This window comes from Micromys minutus (genome assembly GCF_963924665.1).
Source record: "Micromys minutus genome assembly, chromosome: 11".
Classification (NCBI taxonomy): Eukaryota; Metazoa; Chordata; class Mammalia; order Rodentia; family Muridae; genus Micromys; species Micromys minutus.
Genome location: NC_137980.1, coordinates 37,930,972 through 37,958,299, shown reverse-complemented (window position 1 = coordinate 37,958,299; position 27,328 = coordinate 37,930,972). Strand labels below are relative to the sequence as shown.

Genomic DNA, 27,328 nt, shown 5'->3' with positions numbered 1-27,328 from the left:
CGGACATTTTTATATCGTTTTAAACGTCAGTGGTGTGTTGCTGAAGTAAAGTCTTTGCGTTGTGCTGTGGATTTGATGGTGATATCTTCACTGTCTGTCGTCATCGTCACCACTATCATCACCACCATCTTATTTCAGTCCAGTGGGTGTGCAGTGGCAGCCAGTTGCGCTTGCAGCTCACAACTTCTATTCATGAAAACGAGAATAGCATCTGATGTGCTTCTAAGCTGCCTGAATATCTGCTCTGATGACATCTTTATATGTCTCCTGATCAATTTGGCTTTGGCCTTTGTGTCACTAAATCACAGATCACTCTCTGGTTGATCTTTTCCAGACATGGTTCGTGGCTAGTGTCACGGCACTCACATGTTTTCTCTTCACTCTAGGCTGTGTTTTTGTCCGTTAAACAGGCCTTTCCACAGAGCAAACAGTTTTCAATTTGACAAAGTTCAGTCTTCCATCTTGGTGTGTTCCTGGGCTTCTGACATCGGGCCCTGGTCTCCCAGAACTGGAGTTTTGTAAAAGTTTTGAGCTAGAAATATGGCTTACAGCTGCCTGTAACTCCAGCTCCAGGGGGTTCAAGGCCCCCCCCTCTATCCTCTGACCCTTTTCTCTTAAATATAATAGAGATCCCATATCAAAACATGGAGAAATTGGCCCTCACATACTGACTTATTTTGATTACAATAATTTCCTGAAACATACAGTTTGCCCACAGCCCACGCACCCCGTACTCTTCTTACTCTCTCAAACCAACATGCATTTCCAGCGTGTGAATATTTCACAGGCAAAAACACCAAAAAGAAAATGTTTCAATGCAAATGTCAGGAGAAGTTGAGTCTGGGGATGTTGAAACAATGTTGCATTTCCTTTTAGATTTATCAGCGATGCTGGCTAGTGTTCAAGAAAGCTTCGAGCAAGGGTCCAAAGAGACTGGAGAAGTTCTCGGATGAGCGGGCTGCTTACTTCAGGTGTTACCACAAGGTAAGAGCCGGAGCTGTGCCTCTTTAGACATTGGCTTGGAAAGTGGTAGCTTGTATTCACTGGGAAAGCATACCCAATTTCCTGACGAAGATTGGTACCATATTTGTTATGTGAGCAAGATAGCTTTTTGTTTTTGTTTTTGTTTTGTTTTTTAAAGTCCTGTGGTTTTTCTGTTTTTTTTAAACTTTATTTTAAAAAACAAAGATGAATGTACAAATTTTCACCATTTTTGCATAAAAGTATACAAATATATTTTTAAGGTTGTAATTAAGTATTTGTGGGTATATATACATACACATATGTATATATGTAACAACAATATAGGAAAAGAGGCTATTAATTTGAGAGGACAGGAGAGAGACTAGGAGGGGCTGTAGGGAGGAAAGGGGGATGTGATACAGTTCTATTTTAATTAAAATATATTCTTTTTTTTTTGTTGTTGTTGAACTTCACACAGTCCGTGAGTTGTTTCTGGGGTGTTCAGAGCTTTCTGGGGTTAGTATCCCATTATCAGTGACTGCATATTATGTCTGTTCTTTTGTGACTGGGTTATCTCACTCAGAATGATATTCTCTAGATTCATCCATTTTCTTAAGAATTTTGTTAAGTCATTGTTTCTGATAGCTGAGTAGTACTCCATTGTGTAAATGTACCACAATTTTTGTATCCATTCGTCTAATGAAGAACATCTGGGTTCTTTCCAGCTTCTGGCTGTTATTTTTCTGGTTTTTTAAAATGATTTTTTTCTTTGTTCTTGAGAATTTTGTGCAAGCATTCAATGAAACAAAGTCATTATCTTGTTTAGTGTTTAGTTGAACCTAGGACAGAGGGGCCTAAAAATGAGGCCGACTGAGGTCTCATGTAAGAGCCAGCTTTATTCAGAGCATCAAACAATTTATGCTCTGAGAGTTAAGGATTGTCACATGGGTAAAGGTATTCAGTCACAAGGGCAATCCATGTGTAGGAAAGCATGGTTTCCCATAGAAGCATATGAATCACAACAGCTAAAGTAAAACCCCCTCCTTCCCACTACACCTAGGAAGGGCACAGAAACACATCCCAAGAACATTTCTGTGCTTTGAAGAAACCAAGGTCACAACACTCTTGGCTTGCTCTCTTGGAGGTTTTTCAGGAGCCTCAGGATTCTCACATTATTGCTCTTTTGGACTGTTCTGACAATACCCACCCCACTATTTCCCTCTCCAACTCCCCTATGCCACCCAGAATGCACCACCCCCATTTACATCTTACTTTTTTAAAGCTATCCTCTAAATCCATTGAATGCTACCCCATGTGTTCATGGTGTGGAACCACCCACGGGAACTTAGAAAACGGGGTCTGGGCCTCTTTGCCCTTTAGAATTTTTGGGAAAACCAGTGGAGACCTGTCAGGACAGAAACCTGGCTCTCTTTTCTGTGCAATTCTTACACAGGCTCTGTATTAGTCTGGTTTCTATTCCTGCACAAATATCTTGACCAAGAAGCAAGTTGGGGAGGAAAGGGTTTATTCAGCTTACACTTCCATATCGCTGTTCATCACTAAAGGAAGTCAGGACTGGAACTCAAACAGGTCATGGAGCAGGAGCTGATGCAGAGGCCATGGAGGGATGTTACTTACTGGCTTGCTTCCCCTGGCTTGCTCAGCCTGCTTTCTTATAGAACCCAGGTCTACCAGCCCAGGGATGGCACCACCCACAATGGGCTGGCCCCTCCCCCCTTGATCACTAGTTGAGAAAATGCCTTACAGCTGGATCTCATGGGGACATTTCCTCAACTGAGACTCCTTTCTCTGTGATAACTGCAGTTTGTGTCAGGTTGACACAAAACCAGCCAGTACAGGCCTTGTGGTGTCTTCCTTGTGAATGATGGAGAACGGTGGTGTGCCACCAAACCCTGTACAAGCTCTAAAGCCACGCCCCCTGACTCTGTTCTATAGGTACCCAGGCAAGTGCATGCATTGGTTGCATACTGGTGTCACCAGAAAACAATGCTAAAGGCATGACTTGATTTGCTTGCTTGGGAGGCCTTACCTTCCAAGGCAGCTTCAAAGACCCGAAGCGAAGTGGCATTTGGTTCATAAGTTGTACAACTAATGTAGAGTTGAGATCTCTATTAAAAGTGTGGTCATCTTCAGCTTGTCATGGGCATCTCTCTGCAGCCCTCTAGTTTCCCATGTCCTTGTGACCTTTGTGGAAAGAATTCAGTGACTCAATGGATATTGCAGAAGACAGACACGGTTTATTACAGAGTAAAGTGAGATACTCTCAAGGAATAATAGTAGACCATGGCCAGAGGGTCGTGATGTATGTTGGACGCAGGGTTTGTGCTATTCCAGAAGCATCCAGGACAGTCAGAGTCACCCTATGGATGCTTCCTTTCACAGGGGATTAGATTAGTAGCTCATATGGACTAACTCTTAAGGGAGACACAACGGTGTGCTTTTGCCTTTTAAGGTAAGGCCTTCACTAGACAGTCCTGCTGTGACATTTCCCTTCAATCTGAAGTCATGGCTCTGCCCAGGGCCAGAGATAAGGCAAGCTCCCCCTCTGTTGACCATGATGAGAGGTCTGCAACTTCAAGTCCTGGTTTTATAAGATTTTGATTAAGAGGGGTGGGATGTGTACCCCCCCACACACCTTCAAATCATTGCCTTTTACTTAGTGACCTCGTCTCTTCAGAACCTCACCCAGCCTCCTGCTTTACAAGTCTTTACGGTATGTTCATTGTGTGTGGTCACCAGCGTGCCTCTGTAGATAGCTCAAAGTATTTCCAGAAATAATTCATTCTCCACGAGCCCCTCTACTTCCTTCCTGGGTACAGGAACACAAAAGGGAACGTGAGAATGAGAATTTATAACTGCTGGAAGGTATGAATGCATCCAACAGAGGGAAGAGAAGTGAAGACTGCCTCGTAGGTCTTCCCCATCCTATCCAGCAGCTTGTGGAGAAGACTGTGTTTGAAGTGTGTGGAGACTCCAGATACTTCCCACAGACCCTCCTGACACTTCTGGGAAGCAAGCAGGTGGACTGCCTCTTGCTGACCCACTGGAATTGGTATGACCTCTCTCCCCTCAGGCAAATCTTCACAGTGTCTCATGGGACCTCGGCATCCGAGTTCCCATGTCCTGTGCAACCTCCCAGCTCAGTGTTCACAGTCTTGTCTTACCCTGCTCTGGGGCTTTTGGTACCCTGGTGTCGTTCCACACTGCCACCCTTGTATTTTCCATTTTCTGGGAGTCTGCTACTCCTGGGCAGGCACCCACACAGCTCACTTCTTTACTTAGTTCAGTGACTCTTCAAATTCTGTAGGTAATACTTTTCCTTAGCCATTTTATTTAGAGTGGAGCCCACTAATTAGGCAGCTCCCGTCTGGTCTCTTGATTTCCTTAGCACATACTACTGTGGCTGCTCTTGCCTGGTCTCACCAGTGTCTCCTTCCACATAAAAAGAAACCTCCACAATCTCACAGGCTTCGTGTGAACGAATGTGACAGTCTCCATTAATTAAACAGACGACTTAGCACTTCCCAAGGCTTAAGAATAAACATTTTCCCAAGGAGCCATCTGAAACCAGGACAAGGAATTTTTGATTTGGAAGACATTGGTTATGGTGGTGGGACCTGAATGTGCCAGGACTCGGAAATTTTAGAGAAAGTTTAGGACAGATTCAAACTCTACACCTGCAGGGGCTGAAAAGGGCTCTTTGACAGGAAGAGGAAGCTGAGGACATACTCGCTTGCCCTACTTTGGATTTTCTACCTGCTGGCTTGCGATTTAATATGCAGATCTTTGGGGAACTTGGTACACTGGGTTCTCTTTCATCTGTAATCATCATTAGCCAAAGTTCAAAGCCCCAGCACCAAGGAGGACTTATCTCCATAAGCCCCCAAGCCATTGATGAGTTACAGGCTTCTATTCTTTCTCTGCACTCTCTCAAATCTGATGTGTTTAATTTTAATCTCTTGGGGGCACAGACATAATTCTGAGATGTGCATCCTTTAAAAAAAACCTAAATACTGTGTAATTTATGAATCTTGATAAGAAAATACGAAGATTATAAGTAGCACGCTGTGACCAGATTTCAGAATTTATTCCAATATAAAGAGATTTTTTAAAGACACTGGGAAACGGGTATTCTGCTCTTTCATCTGCAGGGCGTGGAGTCTGAGGGCACACCCTTCTGGTAGGAATGCCTGCTTTGTGTATCTGAATCCTTTCTGAAGTTTTATCATGAATGTTGAATGTAGAATTTTAAAGCTGCATGCATGCTTCACTGAGTGCGCAGTTAAAGGTGTTATCTCTCCTGGGGCGGGGGAATAAGTATATAAATGCAAGATGCAAAAAGAAAAGCTTTTAAAAAAATTTAAATATTTTTACTTCTTAGCCTCCTTCCTGAAGTTCCTCCCCTCTATCACCCTGAGCTGTCAGAGACACCCTGAAACTGATTAACCTCGGTTTTGGCAGCCTGAGAACTCTAGTGGCTTTAGTCGTCCCTGTCCTTCTGAAATGCAGGTTTACTGTGTTCATTCAGAAAGGCAAGAGGCTGGTATTGACCAGAGGGTTCCGGGTTTACTCTCTTTGCTTTGTGGGGCATAGGTGAGAATCAGGGCACAGGCCAGGGAGCTCAGCTGCTTGACTGGGAGGCCTGGGCTCTGCCCTGGCTTTGCCTGTGTCTATGATCCTGTGCATCCCATCTGTACCGGTTAACTGCTCTCCTTCCTCCTTCCTTCTCCCACCCACTCTCTCCCCTCCCCTCCCCTCCCCTCCCTTTTTTCCCCTCCTTTCTTTCTCCCCTTTCTTCTTTCCCTCTCTCCTCCCACCTCTCTCTCTTTCCTTCCTTCCTTCCTTCCCCTCTCCCTCCCTTTTCCACCCCCTCCTATGCTCTTACTCTAGCTTCTCCTTCTCTCCTTTTATTCTGAGCATTTCAGAGACTAAATTCCATTCTGACAAAACCCACCAGGAACACGATGCTTGCATACATGCGCTCATTTTTCAGTGTCCACTGAGCCCACTAATGTGGCAGCAGTGAACAGCAAGGGATCATTGTCCCACTGCAACACACACACACACACACACACACACACACACACACACACACACTACTCACACACACCACACACACCACACACACATATTATACACATCACACACACACACCACCCACACACACTATACACACACCACCCACACACACATACATACACACATACATACTACACACACTACAAACACATGCACACACACACACACACACACACACACACACTACTGTGTTTGAAAACCTCAACCTCCTAATCCTGCTGTGACTTCTGCCATTTCACCAGGCCTCCATCCTTCCTTAATGACTAGTGTTTACCGGAAACTGCTCTTGGGTTTCCCAAGATCCATGTCAAACTGTGCTTAGTTTTTGAGGAAATGGGACTCTAGGTTCTTCACAGTGAGCTAATGGCCAGTGTCCTTAAAGCAATTTCTTCTCTACAGTCAATCTAATATTACTTTCTCTATCTTTCCCTCTCCTTCTTGTCTTTGTCCCTCCCTCCTTCTCTCTCTCTCCTCTCCTCTTTCTTCTCTCTTTCTCTTTCTCCCTCTCTTGTGCTCTGTTTCTTTGCCCTCTCATCTACATGTATATATTTGGATTAGAATTCATTCTACGGTATTTATTTATTTGTTCATTCATTCATTCATTTTTATTTAGTTTTCCTTTCTCTAAACACTTCCTCTTTTGATGTAGCTGACTGCAATATGTCCTTTTGAAATCTGAGAATATATCCCAGCTCTTCTTTTCAAAGCTTAGATATACCCACTGTATTTGTCCTCTGTTCACCAGATTACCCACCAGGTCATATTCTGGAAGATTCTTCTCATTCAGAGAGCATGACTTCACAGCACCATAAATTGAATTGTCCTTATGTGTAGATATTCTCTCAAGCTGCAAGCCCCACTAGACCTACAGCTCCAATCATAGGGAAAGTAGGGAGAGGGTGTTATCTGGGATACCACCCCCTATTTTACTTACTTATGTCCTTTTGCAAGGCAAAGGGGAACACATGGAGAAGCTCCCTGATGCATGCCCCAAACAGAGTTAACTCTCCTTCCACTTAAGCTTGATTCTGTCCTGTGGTTTCCTGGCTTGTGGTTTGGCATTTAGATCCGTGCAGCTAGCCACAGCAGAGGCCAGCAAAGCATCCTGGATTCTCCCCTTTTCTTTCTCCCTTGTTTTAGTTAGGGTTTTATTGCTGTGAAGAGACACCATGACCAAGGCAATTCTTATAAGGACATTTAATTGAGGCTGGCTTACAGGTTCAGAATTCCATTATGATCAGGGTGGGAACATGGCAACAGCCAAGAAGACATAGGGCTGGAGGAGTTGAGAGTTCTACCTCTTGTTCTGAAGGCAGCTAGGAAAAGACTGACTTCAAGGCAGCTAGGATAAGGGTCTTAAAGCCCACACCTACTGTGATTTGGCTACTCCAACAAGGCCACACCTACTCCAACAAGGCCACACCCACTCTCATAGGACCACACCTCCTAATAGTGCCACTCCCTAGGCCAAGCATATACAAACCATCCCATCCTTCCATGTCCAGCCTGTGGCCAAGTTTGCAGTCTTCCTTCTGCCTAGACCCCCACCTCGTCCCACATGATCCCCCACCTTTCCTGGTCCACATGGCAAAAAGTGGTCATCTCTCCCAATCTCTGCCGTGTCTGATCCTCCCCTGTGACTCTCTGGGGTCCATGCCGAGTTAGTCTGCTGGAACCACTCGTCATGGGGACCCCACACATTGACCACCCTGGCTTAGCTCATGACAGTGTGTTGGGAGAGGCTGCTTCCCCTCCTCCGTCCCTATAGTTCCCAAGGCTAGACTTTGTGATGTTTATAAAAATCTCACATCTTCCTTGAAATACGTTTCAACAATTCTGAAAAGTCTGAATACTAAGATAGGAAACAAAGTCTGACGTCAGGCCTTAGTCTCTATCTGTGTAAAAATGACTAGTAGGTTAACAAATCCATTTCAGACCTTTTGCTCTATGAAGCATTCAGAAACACGTTCTCACATACATAGAGACTGTATATTCACAGGGAATAGAGCCATTCACTGCACATGCGTGTAAGGAGATCTCTGACCCCAGGTTTCCTCATGCCCTTGGTTGGGCTGCGCATAAGTTGTAGTGACAATTTCTGTGATAGAATATTTTGGCTTCTGACATAAGTGATTTGGTAGCAGCAGCTATGAGCCCCTCCCCCTTTCCCTGCTGGTAACTAAAGAGTATTCTTTATGAATAAAACCGCTCCAGAGTACAAATTACTTACCCCACAACAACTCCTTCAACAATTTATGCACAGGAATGTTTCTGACATTTCATTGATAAGAATTCAATCCTCATTTTACAAAAACCAAAAAAGAAAACAAAACAAAACAAAGCAACAACAACAACAAAAAACAAAACAAAAAAACAAAAAAACTGTAGCTCCCTTGGTTTGAAAACTGCCCTACATTCATCACTGGAAAGGTCACCTGGGATTGTACAACCACAGCTGGCTGACACGGGTTTCCTACATCCCAGAGTCTCCCCTACCAGCCTCAGATGCCACGCTTAGCGGTTCAGATACCTCTGTCAAAAGAAAGACACAGAACAGATGGAGCCATTCCTCTTATTCCACTTGTACAAATAAAGACCACTCTTGGGGAGACAGTTCAAAATTCAGGCAGGAATTCAGCTTATTTTAAATGACCAAGGGTGCAGGGATATTTTTAGAGAGACAGAAACCCACTAATACAGGGGTTGGGCTGCAACTGTCTAGACTTGCTCTTTCTTCAGACGTGTTGTAGAAAACGTTTGCCCGAAACCGCTGCGTTTGGAGGCTCTGAGCACAGACTCTCAGGTGGAGACAAGGCTCTCCTCTCGGGCCTTTGCATTCAGCTTGAGCATGCCTCCATGTGTTGGCTTCCCTCTAACCACCATCTCTGTCTTTCAACCACTCTTATTTTTGCAGAAAAGGCCTCGCAGACAAGTTAGAAGTTTCAGAATGCATTATGTAAAAATCTATTATTGAACTTTCTAAAATGGAAATGTTTGTAAGAGTACCCTCAAATTCAAAGCACTGTAATTATGTGATAATAATAACTATAATTTAATTTAGTGGGTTACTTAGTAATACTTCAGGGCATGCGGTGGGCTCAGAAAGGGATGGTTTTCATACTGTGTTCATTTTGAAGATGACCTACAAAAGGAAAAGGGTTTAAGCCTCTTCGTTTTCAGCTCAATAATGGCCTCCATTTTTTCTTCTTCTAAGAATGAAGTAATTTGAGGCTTCTGCAGAGATTTGCAATTTGCATACACAAAGTGAATCGCTCACTTAATTCATTCGGTCCCACAAGGGAAAAAATAATTAGGATTCAGCCAACAAAGGCAAAGCAGAAAAGCGCCGTTCAGGCGGTGGTCTCATTTTCTCTTGGTAAACATAAATAAATCATCATCTATAAATTACCATGAGCAGAAAACAGGCAGAATTGGAAGTCAGGTCCTTTTTTGCCTAAATGGCTTCAGACTTCAGCTCACCGGAGCAGGGTTGAATATTCCCAGGCAGTGCCCACTAATCGGGTAATTCTACCACGTGCTTTTGTGTTTCTCAAGGGAGTATGCCTTTAAGTATCCAATTGAGTGAATCTCCCCTTGAAACTCTAGATGGAATTTCAACCGTTTCTTCATCTAGTTGCAAAATAATCCATTTGGAAAATTGAATTGTGTAATTCGCAATTGTTTTCTAAGTTGTTATTGCAAAACCCTCTTAACAGCAAATTAAACTTTTAAAGTATGGCCACTTTGCTAATTGCTGCCTGTTAAACATTTATTTCAGCAAACACTATCATTTATGACGAATAAGACATCTGGCATGTAACTTTGAAACAGACAAATTAATTTGTAGCCTATTTTTAGTAGTTTTAAATTGGGTGGCATATTTACAGACTTACCCAAAATTTTGTATTTATTTCTTTTCACTGGCCCATGGTAATGTGTACAGTGGTCAGTTAGCTCGTAAGACTTCCCTGCCTTGTCCTTAGACTCGCTCTAATCCCAGGGGAGATCTTAATCACTCATTGGCTAGCTGACTGCTGGGCTCTCCTGACCCCATTTCTTGTCCTCTGCTCTAATTCTTGCCCTCCCTAAGGTCAAAGCCACAATAAATGATCTTGTCAGATACACACAACTCTTACTTGGTGCCATTTATCTCAAGATTTCAATGTCCCTGAAGACCCAGTGAAATGGGATCACCTGGGCCACATAGTAACCATTGCAACACATATACACACATACACATACACAGATACATACATACATACATACATACACACATATACACCATACACACATGCACATACATGCACACAAACATACATACACAAATGCATACATACATATACATTCACACACATACACACACATAATCCACACATGCATCACACACACAGACACATAAACAGACACACATACCTCACCCATATACCACACACACAGACACACATAAACATACACAGGCACACCACCATCACCCATACACACACACACATGCACACTGCTTTTCCAATGATGTGGTAAAATACTGTCCAAATGCAACTTGTGGGAAGAAGAGCTTTAATTCAGCTTACAGGTTACATACAGTCCATGACTGAGTCATTTATTTTGCTTGGAAATTTATCTCTGTTTCCTTTGCCTTGTAAACCCCTACCCATCCTTGAAACCCACCCTGGGGAGGCCCAGTCCTATCTGAAGAGTGGAGGACTCCTCACTCCTTTTCTTTTTTTAAAATTAAGGTTTATTTATTTATTTCTGTGAGTACATCACTGTCTTCAGACACACCAGAAGAGGGCATCAGATCTCATTACAAATGGTTGTGAGCCACCATGGGGTTGCTGGGAATTGAACTCAGGACCTCTGGAAGAACAGTCAGTGTTCTCAACCGCTGAGCCATCTTGCCAGCCCTGACTCCTCGCTCCTTTACTCGCATTGATTCATTGCTGCTGGGGGCCTTAGTAGAGTACCCTCCATGTCTGCATTTGTATTTCTGTCTCTGTTCTTTACCAGTGTGGGAACAACTTAAAACCCTCAGGGCTCAACTGTCTCATATAGTCAATATAAAAATTATGAGAAAAAAGACTATAATTGATAAGATTGAACTTGATACTTCACGTGTGAATTGGGAACTAGATAAATGTTGGTCACAAACATTGTTATTATGAGTTCATTATGTTGTCTGTTACACAGAGCTCTGTAGATGGCCCCAGACAAGCCTGAGAGTCCCTTTCTTACTCTGGGAATTTTGGATCTTTGTGGATTAGATTCCTGGACCGTTCCCTTTCATTCATGTAGACTTGATCTACATAATTCTTGGGAATCTGCCTGGCTAGATTCCAGTCAGCATCCCCGCCACCACTTAGGAATAGTCCAGCCCTTAGCATGCCGTTCAGATGTCCATCACTCTGCTTGGGTCCCTGGATCTGATGACAGTGTCCACCCCAGGAGTCCGAGCTTTTGTTTAACAAGTCTTTAAGAATGTCCCCCTTCTTGTAGGTCACAGTTCTCAGCACTGCTGATACAGTGGAGAACCAAATCCATGATTCCCTGCCTCTCTATTCTAGTGAGGAAGACAAAGGAATACATAATGAAACTACTTCCGGTCTTGGTGTACATGGTTGACGCCAGAGAGAAAGCAAAGTCAGGGGAGAAAATGTAAGGGTGTGAGAAGAGGACCTCGGTTTGAAATGGAACAATCAGTAGTGGTGCCATTGGACAGACACTGCATGCACTCGGAGGGGACATAAGAGATTGTTGGGGCCTGTGGCTGGTGTGGCTTCCAAGCGAACGGTGAACAAAAGCAAAGGGTATATCTGCTTCCATGTGTCATTAAAGGTCCCGTGAGTGAGACCAGTTCCAGAGGGCCTCCAAGTCAAGGCTATATTTTTCAAGTGATGAAATCCATTATGGTTGACTTAGCACAGCTAGACCTAGGTCTCTCCTATACACAATGACCTCTGTGAAGGTCATAAAGGCAATGTGGCTGGGTTGTAGAGGTGTCTAAGAGCGTTCTGGAACTCCCAGGGACTGTCCACTGACATTCTTCAAAAACAGCTTTGTCACATCCAGCAGTGGAAAGTGGGCTATTTCTCTGAGAGGAATCCAGGGAGCATGGGAGGAAAATCTGCTGTTGGGATCTATCTTGATTTTTTGAGAGAATCAGATTTTTTTTTTTCTCAGACTGACTTCCAGGCAGTACCTTCCAACACGATCAGACACTGGAGCCAGCCGGAAAGCATGCCGCTGACGAGGCTGCCTTCTGTTATTTCTCACATTGCTTCAGAAAAGGCGAGCTGGCCCGCCCACGCCATCTGCCCAGAGTCTGTTGAAGGGAAGATGCTGTGATGTAGGCGTGAACTTCAGAGCCCAGTCATGATGGAAGACAGGAATTATCAAATGGTTTGAGAAGCACAGCACTGTCCGATTCCATCTTGTCAGAAGTGTAAGCCAAAGGGACGCTCCTGTCCTCCTGTGCCCACATCTCATCCTGTCCTAAGCAGAAGAATGTGTGCTTGGGCTGTGCTTGCTGGGATGACCCAAAGAGGAATATGGTGACTTGGTGTCCATACACATGCACCTCCATCAACAGCAGGCTACCTGTATACACACACACACACACACACACACACACACACACACACACAAACACACACACGTATACATATACACAAACACATACACATATTCATAGACATATATCACCTGAAAACATGCCAGCAAAAGTCTAAGGAGGATGCCCATGTGTAAGACTGTGTGATGAACGTTCATGCCAGTGTATACACAGACAGTGGGACTTGCTCATTGAACAAATTTATTAACTATGTATGTTTTGAAATTAAAAAAATAAACTTACCTAGCAATAATTGGGGTCTATGTTTCCACACTGACTTAACCAAAAGCAGTGTGGGGTGGAACAGAAAAAGTACATTGGTTTAGTATTTGTCTAGAATGAGGCCGTCACTGACACAGGATTTAACCTAATGTGCTATGGTGTGAGCATAAAAGAGCAGAGCTTGGGTGCAGAAGACCTCCTGTAGATCCTGAGGGTACATGCTTCAGTGTGCTGGGAGCACGTAATCAAGTGACAGGGGACATTTTCAGATACAATTCAAAAGGTGTTTGGTGTGGAGAGGAATGGTAGCTTCTTCACGTGACTAACATGTGGGAGTATTATGATATCCTTCCACATTCATATTTTCTGAGCCTGTGGATTTACCTGGCCCACATGAGAAAGCATTCTGTTGTCTCTTGCCTGTGTTATAGGCCCATGATTGTTATGTTTATCTCAAACATATACAGACCAAATTTCCTTCTCATGGTTCCCTAAATAATACAGAGCAACTGCTAATTACATGGCAGTGAATTGTATTATAAATTATAAGTAGCCTAGAGATAATTTAAAGTATACACAGAATTTGTGTAGATTGTGCATTGGTACTGTACTATCTCATGATACTTGAACTTCTTAAGGATTTTGGTATTGGTCCTTCGGTAGAATCTTTGAAGAATTTAAGAATGACAGTTTTTGCTTTCTGTGGGCATGCAACACTGCTTATAAGGTGTGCTCAGCATAGAAGTTTATGTAACAGCTAGTATCTCTATTTCTATCATCTATCTGACTACCTAGTATCTGTCTGTCTGTCTATCTATCTACCTACCTACATACTAATATCTATCTGTCTATCATCTATCTATCTATCTATCTATCTATCTATCTATCTATCTATCTATCTAATCTATCTTCTGTCTACTTCCCTACCAAGTGACTGGCCTATGTGCTGGAAACATTGTAAGAATTTGTATACATTAAGCAAGTGCGCATCCACTGAGCTGCATCTCTAATACCTGTCCTAAACTATGAGATGGAGCATCCATTACAGGAGTAGAGAGACATCATAGGAAAACCGAAGAAGTCTAGCACATGGAACATTCCATCAGAAGTAGCACACGATCCTTTCTGAAGGCAGACGTCATTTACTAAATGTGGGGACTCTGAAACTGAGAGGCTCAGAGATGGAAGAACAAATGCCCCTTTCAAGTCATTACTGGGTCCCACACCTGGGTGATGAGTGTAGATGCAGATACAGCTCAGAGACGTAGTGGAGGGACTTGATACATGAGATATAAATTAAATGACAAGGAATCCGTCCCTGCTTTCTTAACTGTGAGGATGGCGCTTCAGTGATGCGAACCTTGTTATTTGTAAGGAATTCTTACTGGAGTTGTGGAGATGATATGTGTGATAACTATAATTTACTTTCAGAAATGTCAACCACAAATGAATGTTTATGGGAGCATGCATTCACAGACTCCCATTACATCTGCATGTGAAGAAAGAGAGGAAGCAAATAGAACCTAGGAAAAGGTTCTTAATGTGGACTTGACACATCGCTGTGTTTGTCTTTGGGCACGTTTTTGTTGAAAGCATTCTAAATAAACCTCTGTAAAAGGAAACCATAAATGCAAAACACTCTCAGAAAGAGACCAAAAGGCAGAAAACAGAGAAGATATTCATTCATTCATTTGTCCTCCCTTCCTTTCTTCTTTCTTTCTTTCTTTCTTTCTTTCTTTCTTTCTTTCTTTCTTTCTTTCTTTCTTTCCTTCCTTCCTTCCTTCCTTCCTTCCTTCCTTCCTTTCCTTCCTTCTTTCCTTCCTTTTTTTCCCCTCTTTTTCTTTCTCTGCGTAGTCCTGGCTACCTGTCTGTCCTAAAGCTCATTTTGTAGATCGGGCTGACCTAGAACTCAGGAGAGAGCCACGATATGCCTCCGCTCCCAAGGGCTGGGATTAAAGGTGTGAACCACCATCTCTTGGCCTACATTTCTTTTTAAATAAAGGATTTAAAAGAGATAAAAAAGACTAACAGAGGGTGGAAGTCGTCCTTCAAAAAGCTGTCATAAGCACCAATTTAAATACATTTAGCATGTATAGTAAAATGAATTTATTGGGTATGGTGTAATTATGATAATCCAACTGTGTGTTCCTTAGTAATCAGCACCAGGAGATTCACAACAGGTCCAAAACACTGAGAACAAATGGTGGCGTGTTCATCCACAAATAGGATATCTACATCATGCCCCACACCTACAAGAAGGGGCTGAGAGGCTGTAAGAGCCAGAGGTTGGAGAGGACGGGGCAAAGCCGTGTTTTCTAGACATGATTGGAACACTGTGGTCCTATCGGAGCAGCCATATAAGACCTGCACAGGATCAGGCCAATGAACCTTTAGCAGTGGTGGGGCTGAGGTTCTACTTGTAGCTGAGGAATTAATTATTGGCTGTCGATGCTGCTGAGGGTGGGGAATAAGGTTTCTTTAAGGGTATAGTCTGGTGGATTGACCCGTTCTTCAGTCGATGGCCTCAGTCCTGGGGACATCACTAATAGGACTTGGTGGATTATAGTTAACATTTTTATAAAGGGCATTAAACTAGGAGGAGTTATGAGTAAAGACTTAAGGTAGACCAGAGCAGGGAAAATGAAGGGTGAACATGAGAAAAATATATTGTATATATGCGTAAGATCCTTAAGGAGTAAATAATATAGTATTTAAAAGAAGTCAGTTCTATGTTTAAAAAATAGTCCCCAACATGCATTTGACTTCATGCCTGCCTTCTATCAGTAGAAAAGACTAAAAAATGCAGAAAATGCCAAAAAAAAAAATAAATAAAAAATAGAGGTGACCTGATTGTATGTGCATGGAGGAAATTCTTGCTTGCTTGTTTATTGTTTTTAAGACAGAACTAGCCAATTGTCTTAAGGTCAGTGCAAAGTATTGAACACAGAGAGGAGACATGTAACTGATTATGTTTTTTCATGTGTCTGGGTGGTACCTACATCGGTGTGTACACAAGTAAAGGTTCATGGAACTGTAGTCTTCTGGTTTTGTTTTTGTTTTGTTTGGTTTTTTTTTAACCTGATGTGATTGGTTCATGGGCCCTTTGCTGGGCCTGACAGGGAGGATGTGTTTGTGGTATCCTGAACTTTAAAACCACCGTGGTAAGTGTGCCCATATGGAAGAAAAGGCCTTGGAGGAACTGAACTCCTTCGCATACTTTAGGTTCTAGAAGTAGTGGTGGGTGGGTGGGGGGGGAGGGGTAGTTGATAAGGCCTTTGTGCTAAAACTGATACTTTATTCTAACTTAGAAATTCATGTCATTGCTTTCACCATTGTGGGATCTGGGGCTGGAGGGTAGGTTCTGTTGTAGGGGTGTTATCTCTTTAGACTGATGGTGCTTCCGAGGTCGGTGGATGGTCTCTGCACATGTGGAGCCTCTGCAAGTGTTCGGCCTGCTCTCTTCTGCTGAGTGGCATTCCCAGCTGAAATGATGCCTTTTAAAGAGGTGGCTTAGCGCTTGGCGACATTCTGTCCACCAGGTTGTCAAAGTGTTAGCACTCTCAGTTGTGCACTGTCGAGGTCTTCAGACGGTCCTCTGTTCATCTGTTAGATTGTTGTTTGTTAGAAGTGTGCGTTTAGGAGAAATGGTCTTTCCAAGGCCAGAAGCTCCAGTTTAAGTACAGACCAGCCTTTCCCTGTGAAATGCTATTTACATGACTTTGGTGGGGGTCTCAGCCCATCTCTCTCTGTACTTTGTTTAACAGTGGTTACTAAGGATGCTACATCCCCCTGAGAATGGACAGTTGGTCCCCTTGCAATCATACAGGGCTCTGTGGTGTGGTTATATGGGTGGCCTTTCTCCTGGCCACTTGATATGAAACTGTCACTACTGAGATTTGCAGTAGTGTGGGATTCATCTCTTCACTGAATTAATTAGACTAGCTCTTCTGTACCCTGAGATTTCTTTTGAGAAAAATAATCATATAAAGTTACTCAACTTCTGAAATAGAATTGATAGCCAAAGATTTTAATATAACCCCTGGTTATTGTATATTTGCATAGGGAATCCAGCCTTCTAAACAGAAAAAGCAATTTCGTCGCAAAATATTTGTGTGATATTTGAGAGTAAAACTCTGAGAAGTCTTGGCAACAAGGAAATCAAATAGAGGATGTATTAGCCACATCTGCTGTGGAGATAATTCCAAAGTCTTGGTGGTTTATGGCAATACATATTTATCTTCTGCCTTAGTTCTGTCTGGTCAGGGGTCTGGTTGGCTGTGGGGAGACTGAGAACAGTTGGATACATTGACTCAGTTTTGATTTTACAGCCTGCTGAAACCTAGGGAGAGGAGGGGGATTGGTGTGGGAGGGCTGAAACTTTAGAGGAAACTAGCTAACCACACACACATGTCAGAGTCCTCTCACATGTGGCTTAGCTCACATGCTGTTGACTAAATCACGTTGGGTGTCCAAGTCTAAAGTCATCAGCCAACATTTGGAAGGGTTTAGAAGGAGTGAACCATTATTAATAAATAACCCAATCTGTGACTCAAGATAACATTTTATGTGAGTTACAAAATGTACCTTTGGTTTGGTTGAAATGCCTCCAAATGTGTGTGTGTGTGTGTGTGTGTGTGTGTGAGAGAGAGAGAGAGAGAGAGAGAGAGAGAGAGAGAGAGAGAGAGAGAGAGAGAACGATTTTCACACAACTATTCATAGCCCTTTCTTGTCCAACACCAGTGTCTAGACAAATACTTTAAGCACACAAAAAAAGTTCCTACAAAGACATCATTTTCTTTTGTTATCTGAAGTTTCAAGGAGCCCCTGCCTTCTTTGAATTCAGATTTTGTTCATGGTCATTTACCTCCCCTAAATCAAATGAAACGTAAGGCTTTTGAATGTAAACATCCAATTTATGGAGAAAAAAAAAGCAAACTTTTAAAATGTATTAATATTGATGTTTTCAGTAAGTGGTGTAAATTTTTCTAATCTCTCTTGATAGCTACAGATTTTGGCTTCTTTTCAAGAGAAACATCTCTAGAGTTAATTAATGGCCTTAAATATATTCTGAAAAAGAGAAGGAAAGTTAAGGCCTCAACAGTATCTCTTTATTATATGCAAAGAGCAACCAGATAGGTAATACTACCCACCCCAACCAGATAACTTACAGCCTCCACAACTAGATATGTAACACTCCCCAGCACAACCAGATAACTTACAACTTCCACAGGTAGGTAACAATCCCTACCCCCAACCAGATAGATAACAGCCCTCCTAACTAGATCAGTAACACCCTTCCCCCATCAGATAGGGAGCAGCCCCTCCCCCAACCAGATAGGTAATAGCCCCTCCCCCCAAAAAAGCAGAAGTTACTTATGATTTTTAATTTTGCCTACCTATTATTGTTTTGGTGTGTTTATATAACATTAAGCTCAGTCTGCTGCTATTTTCTCCCATCAACACCCCTCCCTGCCTCCCCACCCTGCCCAGCCCCTGCTCCAGGCAATGAGGAAAGTGAGGTACCTGGATCTCAGATGAGTGACCCCTTTCTATAATTGTTTTGTCCCGTAAGCCACACTTACCAGATGCTTCAGGCTTGTACCATGAAGTTGGACGTGTTCAATTGTCTCTCCCGTGGGGAATACATTTTGGGAAATGGAACCCAAAGTAACAAAGATAACGAGTGGTCCCATTCCGAGTGGTAAGCCCTGGGATACTGAGTGGTGAACAGATTATAGCCATGTTTCTACAGAAAACCGTTGGTTCACTTCTGCCTAACAAATGGGAATCTGTTTCTCTTGTTGATGTCTCGCTGGTTACCCCTTCAAGGGGCAGTGGACTCGGAGAGTGTAAATAAAACAAGTCAGTTTCCTAAGGGTAGAGCCAGACTGGCAGAAACAGACTGGTGATAGTTTCCTTAAAGTTTTACTGTTTCGATTAATATTTTCCCCCTACAGTCACCTCTACATTTATTTGCTTTGTGCTACGTTTTAAGTTTCCAAAGCTGTTTTGGTCTCAATAAATTTACAATGATAAGGAAAAAAAATTATTACTGCCTTTAGTTGAAAATCAGTATCACTTGCAATAAACTGAATTTAACATAAAAAAATACAATGAAGGGGATAGACCGACGGCTCAGAGATTAAAAGCAGTAGCTGCCATGACAGAGGAACTGGGTTTGGTTCCCATCACCCGTAGGTTTAGATCTTTCAAAACCTACTTTAATAAGTGTTATCAAATGCCTGATCCCCCTTCTAGCCCACCGTCCAAACGTAGGGGAGAAAAGATGGTAAATAGGACATGGGAGTGAGGACTTGTTGAGAAGTAGTCTTCTGGGGCTACTCCAATCTCCGTGGCCAGGGTATCACATTTCCTTTACCTAGTCATCTGCTGAGAGCCACATTCTCCCCTTTGCTGCTGTGCAGAATGGTACCTTGGGCATAGGAATGGGAATACTACTTCCTGACCATTATGCTTTGAAGGCGGACCATCCTCCACAGGTTGTGTATTTGGATACTTGGTCCCCGGTTGGTAAAGTGATTTGAGGGAGGTCTGTGAACCTTAAGGAAGTGGGGTCTAAATGGAAGTTGCTTACATTGTGGTGGGTATTGAAGGCTAGAAGTTTGTTTGACACTTCAGGTCCCAAATACGCAATTCTGTCTTTAATTCCTTTGGATAAATATTCTAATGTGAGTATGTTGAGACATGATAATTCAATTTTTAATAGTTGAAGGTACCTATATGTTGTTAAATCATTTTACATTCTTCCCAAGAAACCCATATTTATCAAAACATCACAGCTTTCATTTTTTTTTTTTTTTAATGACAATCATTCTAAGGAGTGGGCTGTCTCGTTGTTTCTTCAACTAATTTGCATTTCCACAATGGTTAGTTTGAATTTTAAGTTAACTTTCACTGTTGTTATTACTGAGTTGTAGATGTTCTTGGTATGTTTTAGATACTCATCCCTTGTCTGGGAGACAGTTCACACACATTCTCTACAGGTAAAACCCCCCAGCTCTCACCATTGGGCATATTGTTGGATATGGGCTTTTTATATTTGGCTTTCATGATGCTGAGATAATTTTTTTCCATTCATAGCTTGTTGACTTTTTGCTGTTACCTATGAGAAGCATGCTAGTTTTCTCAAATGCTTTTATTGATTATTATGATGGGTTTGTTGTTGTTGTTTAAGATTTCATATTACATAGATTCTTTTCTTATGTCGAACCATCCTTGAATTCCAGGAATAAAACAATCTCAGTAATGAATGTGCTAGGTGTGATATTTGTATTATACTGACACAGTCAGTTTGCTAGTGTTCTGTTAGAATTTTCACATCTATACCAACAGTACACTGGCTCATGTGTCCTTTCCTTGTAATGCCCTTGTCTGACTTCAGAATCAGGCAATCCTGGTCTCAGAACGTGTAATCTGATTGTTCCTTCCTCTACAACTTTTGAAAGACTTTGAAAATGCACATCTTATTTAAGTATTTCATAGAATTGACCAGTGTAATGATCTGGTTCTAGACTTTAGTTGTTTAAAAATTTCTTTATAGTTTTCAGTGGATTTCTCTGTACTAATTACAAGTCTTTGGATTTTATGCTTCGTCATAATTAACCTTTGTAGTGTGTTTTGTACTTAGCTGTTCATTTGAGGGTCTTAAAATCCTTTCTGTTTCTGTATTGCTAGTTGTGTTTCCTCCCATTTCTGATTTTATTTATTTTAGAAGAATTCTTCCCTTTGACCCCCAAATTTTCTCTCAGTCACACAGCCTTTTCCCCACCCTTGTCTACAAATCTTCAATTCTGTTGATATACTTTTTAAATCAACTCCTAGTTTCATTGATTTTTAAATCGCTTTTCTATTTACTACTGAATTTATCTCTATCATAATTTTTATTGCTTCCATCTGCTCAGCTTGGGCTTAGTTTTTCCACTTCCTTTTCAAGTTCTTTGTGATAAAATGTTGCTTTGTTTGGCGATGTTTCCTCTTTTACTATAGTAGTTGCTGCCCTCTTTCCCCCAGTACTGTCTTCACTGTCGCTGCCGGGTATGGCATCCTGTGTCTGCCCTTTGATTTATCTAAAAAAGATATTTTTTAAAGTTTTCCTTCTGATTTCATTTTTGAACAGTTACTTGTTTAAGGGCAGCATTTCATTTCCACGTATTCGGAAACTTTTCCCACGTGTTTTCTGTCATCTGCGCTGGCCTCAAACCGCTGCTGATCCTTCTACTGATTCTGCTGATTCCAGTTGCTGGTATTAGTTGTTGACTTGTGGTCTGTTCTGGAGAATTTTCTCTTTAAACTCAGGAGGACATACATGTTCTTCTAGTTACTGTTTGGTGGTAGCACCATTTGCTCTTCATTGATGTACAATCACCCTGCTCCCTTGTTAGAATTCTGTCCTACACCCTGCTTATTATTAGACATGGGTACCCCATTATTGTATTGAGGTTTATTCACATTCCATTTTGAGGTGCCTAGATTTATAACTGTGATGCCTTTGAGGGGAACTGATGTTTTATTACCACAGTGTCTACTGTGTTTTGCAATGGTTCTTTGAGTCAACGTTTATTTTATAGGATGGAGGTATGGCTGTCCTCCCTTTCATCATAACAGGATGGCCTTTTCAGTCTCTAGTTATCCGTGTCCTTGAATATGAAGTGGTACTTTACTTTGAGCTTTGATCATTAATCCATGCTTCGTGCTTTTGATCAGGGAGTTTAATATATTTACATTTCAAGTCATTACCAATGTGTAAGACGTAATTGACATCTTGTGGTCTGCCTAGCATAGGTGTCTCCTTTGTCCTTGCCAGCCTCTACTGTCTTCGTCATTTGTGGGTTTTGTTGTTGTTCTTTTGTGTATCTCCCGTGAAGCATGTGAGCATGAGTGATTATGATAGGGCTGAGAGTATTTTAGCTGTAACACATTTCTTTTACCTAATAACGTCAATTATAAAACCACATAAGTCTTCTCCAACTTCTGCTTTAGAAGACTAGTGAAAAAAATACATTCCATGTCGCATACACATTAATCTATTTTACGGTTATAGCATTCTCTGCTCTTTTGCTTCTATACCAGAGTTAATAATTAATGCATCTCTGCATTATTACAGCGGTATGTATTTGTCGATCTACACCTTTATCAGCAAATCTCAAGCATCCACATCTCTGGTTCCCTTTCAGTCGGAAGTCCCTTTAAGCATTTCCTGTAAGGCAATCAAAGGCGAACTCTGCAGCTTTTATGTAGGAAAGCCTTTATTTCTCTTTTAATTTTGAAGGACGGTTTTGCCAGATATAGAATCGTTGCTTAATAGTTTGTTCTTTTCATTTGGGGCTGTATCAAGCCAATCTTTTCCAGTTCTGGAGAAATACTGTGATGATCTTTGGGCGGTCCAGTTTGCTTTTTCCCTTTCAAAGTTTTCTCTCTGTCCTTTGGCTCCTGAGATTATAACAGGGCTGTCATTGCACGTGCTTTGCTGGGGGTTTCTTTGTACCCATGTTAGTGAGCTTCCTCTGGACTTTCTCTGGATGTCCATTTCCGTCTCTCCACACTGAGGAACTTTGGGTCATCCCTCAAATGAATGTCTCAGTCCCTTCCTTTTTTTTTTTTCTGGAACTATCAAAATGTACATGTTGGTCCGGGAGATGGTGTCTCACGGTCTTAACTGGATCATTTCAAATGACCCAGGCTGAGATTAAGCCTTTTATGTTCTCCATCAACTTTATGCTGAGCTTCTGCAACAGCTTGCATCTCTGTGGTTGTGACCAAGCACTGACCAGTGGGACCTGGTTGAGGAAATGTTTATTTGGGTTAAAGGTTTCAGTCTATCATCAAGAGAACACAAAGCCAAGACTCCAAGGCAGGAACCTGGAGGCAGGAACCTGGAGGCAGGAGCTGAAACAGGGGCCATGGAGCAGTGCTGCTTGCTGGCTTGCTCTCCTTGGCTGGCTCAGACAGCTTTTGGGATGCTTTCCAGGACCACCAGCCCAAGGATAGCATCACCCACAGTGAGCTGGGTATCCCCATATTTATCATTCATCAAGAAAATACCCCAACAGACTCACCCACAGGTTGAACTAATAGAGGTAATTCTTCAATTGAGGTTCTCCCAGCTGGCTCTAATAGTTTGGTTCAAGTTGACAAAATATAATCCTCTTCACTGGTGGTTTTCTCTATTCAATCGTTATTTCCCCAGATTCTAACTCTTTTATGAATTACTTTATATTTTGTTGATTTATTTATTTATTTCAGCTCGTGAATTTTTCAGCCTCCCTAACCCAGTGCATTGAGCACATGTAAGGTATTATTTTTTAAAAACTTAGCATATGATTCATATACCTCTGTTCCTTTATCATTAAATTCTAGGGATGTAGCGAGTACCTTTGACTGGGATCTGTTTCCTTCTTTCTTTCCATGCCTTGGAACTTCACATTAGGGTCAGCACATTGGGAAAACAACTACTTTCTCTCATCCTAACAAGTAACCTTCAGAGAGAAAACGACCGGGCTGGAGATCCTGAGGGCCTTTTAAACCTTCTCTGTGATGATGCCCAGTCTGCAAACTTGTGCTCGCACATTCTACCCTGAGAAGCATTTAACTTTTGCTGGCACCCACTTGTGTCTGACTGCCACACTGAAGGCGCATTGCAGTCTTCCGCTAGGCCCTGGTAGGGAGCCACGCAGGCAAGGCATCAGAAGTAGGTCCCTCCCGTTTCCCTCATAAAAGCCTGAGCATCACATCCTCCTGACCTTGTTTGATTCTGGGACAGCAGGCATGCGCTGGGCTTTTTCTTTGATCTCCCTCGACTGAGCTGGTGGGAGAGGACATGGTGAGGAAGTACCTTGTGTTTGTTTTCTCCAGAGCTGTCCTGTGGATGGGCTCTGCACTCTTCTGAGACCGGGGGCCCCTGCCCGGTTTCTTGATTTCTGGAAAGTGGATTGACTCAGAGGTTTCGTAGGTTCCGTCCTGGTGTTGTGTGGGAGGAAAAGAGCTGTCCTGCTCTGTTATTTATTTGCCTAACCCTTGCCAGCAGCTCATAGCAAGTATCTGTCTGTCTCCTTAAAATGGGGTTTTGTGGGTGATGGGGAAACTTTCTTACAGGCTAATCAAATTTAACAGCTTTAAGAGAGTTACCTCCCCCTCCCCCAGCACCCCCAGGAACATGGCATTTACAGATGACCTCCTCGAATTTTCTCTTACACCCTGAGATTCTTCTTGGATTTCCCCATCCTAACTTGGAGAGTCACAAAATAGTGAGGAAAAAAAATACAATCAAAAGGCTTGATTGGGGACTGTAACACACACACATACACACACACACACACACACACACACACACACACACACACACGTGACTTTGCTCTCGATGCTTATGCTCTATCTGCAGTGGGGATGACTGAACATCAGTTATAACAAGGAGATATCAGAAGTGTGTGCTCGTAGCCTTGGTAATCTGTAAAGGTTTTAGCAGATTTGAGATAGCGTTCTGTTAGGAAAGACTGTCAGGATAAACATTACAGAGAGGAGTGTGTCGAAAAAAGTGGGAATTTAACCCTATTTTGAACTAGATAATTAGGCTTAGTCACGGTGCTGTGCAGAGGAGGGGAAGGGAAGCTGTGACCGAAAAATGTTTACCTGCAGTCACAGCCCACACATTCAGGGGCTGGGTGTCCTGCCATTCTTCCTTTTGTTCACAGTCTATAGAGGCTGATGCTGGTCAATCCGGAGAGAGCATGTACTCAGTCTGTGGGGCCCAGCGTCTAGTTTGGTAACTTTCCTCTGAGGACCCACCTAATGGGGAGTGATGACCCCCTGCCTCCCTCCCCAGTTATAGAGCATTCAGAATGTGTGTTCATCACTTGGGGGTGGGCTTTGAGGTTCGACAGACTGGCCATACTTCCTGTTCTTTCTCTCATTCTGAACGGCCAAAGCAATGCTGTGGGATGTCCTCATTCTCCTTCCTTCCGGCCTCCAACCAGGGTGGTCAGTGTTCCTTCTGTAACCGTGAGCCCAAACAAGCCCTTTCTCCTATCCATAGCTTCTGTCGGGGTATTTTATTATAGCGACAGAAAAAAAACCACCAGGCTGCAAAGAGCATCAAGTTGAAGGTTACCCGAATGAGTCACCTCGCTAATGTCAGCTCTGTTGCCCACCCTCTTTGAGATTGCTTAAATCAATCCACGAGAGTCACCTCTGCTGCTTAGGTACAAGCCTGGAGCCAAAAAGCAGTTATATCAAGTAAATCTCCGAGACCTCAACAAAACTCACTCTTGCTACAAAAACAAACAAACGAAGCAAACAAAAACCTCAGAACAATCCCATTGTGTTTGTAAAAAGAGCAAAAGTTCATCCATTCTGTTCCTGAGTTGTCATTTGAAGGACAAAATGAAAAATAAATACATTTTCAAAGGTCTCACCAGACACAAAGGTGCCTGTAGAGGGTAGTTATGGTCTTTAGCATGTAGTATTTATTGATCAAGGGTGTGGCATGGGTTTGTCTAGACTACAAAGTAAGGCTTGTGTAGGGGGGTTGTGGGGGGGGGGGTTGGAGTGTGCACATGCGCAGTAGACCGCAGTTCTGAGCTTGGCATACACAACTGCTTTGGAAACAGTCGTCCTTTGTCATGTGCAATCTTGACCCTGCCTGCCCTGTGATCAGTCACTCTCCTCCCTGGGACAGGGAACGGGGGTGTTGCTTTGCTTATTACCAAAACCAATTTCCAGAGTGGGTAATTGTTTTCTGACTCATGCAATTCTCCTGCATTTCCTGGCTGTTTCCTGTGACTTATGTCTTCCTCTTGGCCCTTTAATGGATATGTAATGAAGGGACATATTTCAAAGTCCTAAGCTGGTTTTCAGACTTCTCTTAAGTCATGTCTCAGTGGAGGGCCAGCCTGACACACGCATGCCCTACCCGTGTCCCACGGGCAAGGAGTCACATCTTCCAGCAGAAGGTGAGCCCTGGAGGCTGAGAACTTTGAAGTGCTCATCAGCGTCCAGATGAGGTGACAGGTGGCCGTTCACTCTGCTCCACACCACTACTTACTTCTGTCAGTTTTAGCCATCAACTTAGTTGTATGATTTTATCATTCTTCTGCCTCAGTTTCCCCTATCAGAAAAATGTCAATAATACTAACATTTATCTCCAAGATTTTTATGAAGATCAAACAGGAATGTATCTGGAAAGGCTAAGCCCAGGCTGTGGCTTCTGGGAGCTTCGGTGTGTGCGGTCTCAGGGTCTGACAATTTGACTCTGTCTACCAGGAAACCATTGTCAGATGACTCAAGTCTCCCCCTGGAGCTGGAGAGATAGGGATTAGAACATCAGAAACTCAACTAGAACTTCAAGTCCCATGCATGACAGCTTAGGAAAGGGAAGAATGGCCTCACATGGAGGTCAGAGCAGTCTTCCCAGGGACGTGGACCTCCATGACATGTCTGTGGGTGAGTCTAGTCCTTTGCTCATGGAGTCCATGTGTTTGTTGAGTGACTTCTGACCAGAGGAGAAGGTTGGTGGCATAAAACCCACACTGGGCACAGTAAAGGAGTGAAGAAATTGCAGACAGACACACATACAGTGTGGGATCAGGGATTTTTTTTTTTTGGCTATCTCAGCAACCCAGAACCTCACTGTGTCTATTAGGCACAGCACAGGGAGAGTAGCTGTCTGGTCTGGAGGTCTCTGTGTGCGCGCAGTCTCTGGCTTTAAACATGTATGAGGGGGAAGCTGTAGTTGCTGTTCTTTGCACACACTGGTCACGCCTTCATACACACTCATACTGGGACCTCAGAGGGCGCCAAAAACCCTCTTAAGCTGGGCCCACATGGAGAACTGAAGTTGCTAAGGTCCCATGAGTCCAAGGTCTTAGAAGTTTGGACATGATGGCGCCCCGTGTCAACAGTGTGCATTCGCCGGAAAATGCACTCACTCAGAGAGCCCTCAGTTCCCTGCAGACACACTGTGTGTCATACCTGGAAAACAGTGATGGACAGAAATACAGTGCCTGCCAGGAGGAAATGACTCTTCCTTAGGCAAGATAAGAACCAAACCAATCACTCCTGTAGTCCCTGGAGCGTCAGGAAGGAAACCGTGGAAGGTTTCTGTGCACTGAGGAGCTTTGGAAGGTTTGAATATTGGGGCGGAGTTTCCAATAGGGAATCAGTGAGTAGGTAAGGTCTAAATGAAGATTTATTTTTTCACACAGTAGAGTCCCGTTTGGCTAGGCTGTAGAAAGCGTGGTAGGTACATGTTTGAAGAGGAAGCTGTGGAGAACACAGAGGGTCACCACGGTCATTCGGACACAAGGATCTGGAGACCCTGGAGGTGTTGCTTCTGTGCACAAAAATCTCCCGAGTCAGACCTGGGGGTTGCAGAGATGATGTGCCGTTTGCACAGTGGATCCCCAGGGTTCGACGAGGAAGTAGCAA

General features: G+C 43.0%; 1 protein-coding gene across 1 annotated transcript in view; it reads left to right on the top strand.

Annotated features, from left to right (window-relative positions):
• The window catches only part of DOK5 (docking protein 5), a 136,533-nt gene that overhangs the window by 63,110 nt on the left and 46,095 nt on the right, over positions 1-27,328 (top strand). The window contains exon 2 of the mRNA XM_080925733.1: positions 877-984. Coding sequence (XP_080781859.1) covers positions 877-984 — 108 coding nt within the window. The remainder of the gene's footprint in view (positions 1-876; positions 985-27,328) is intronic.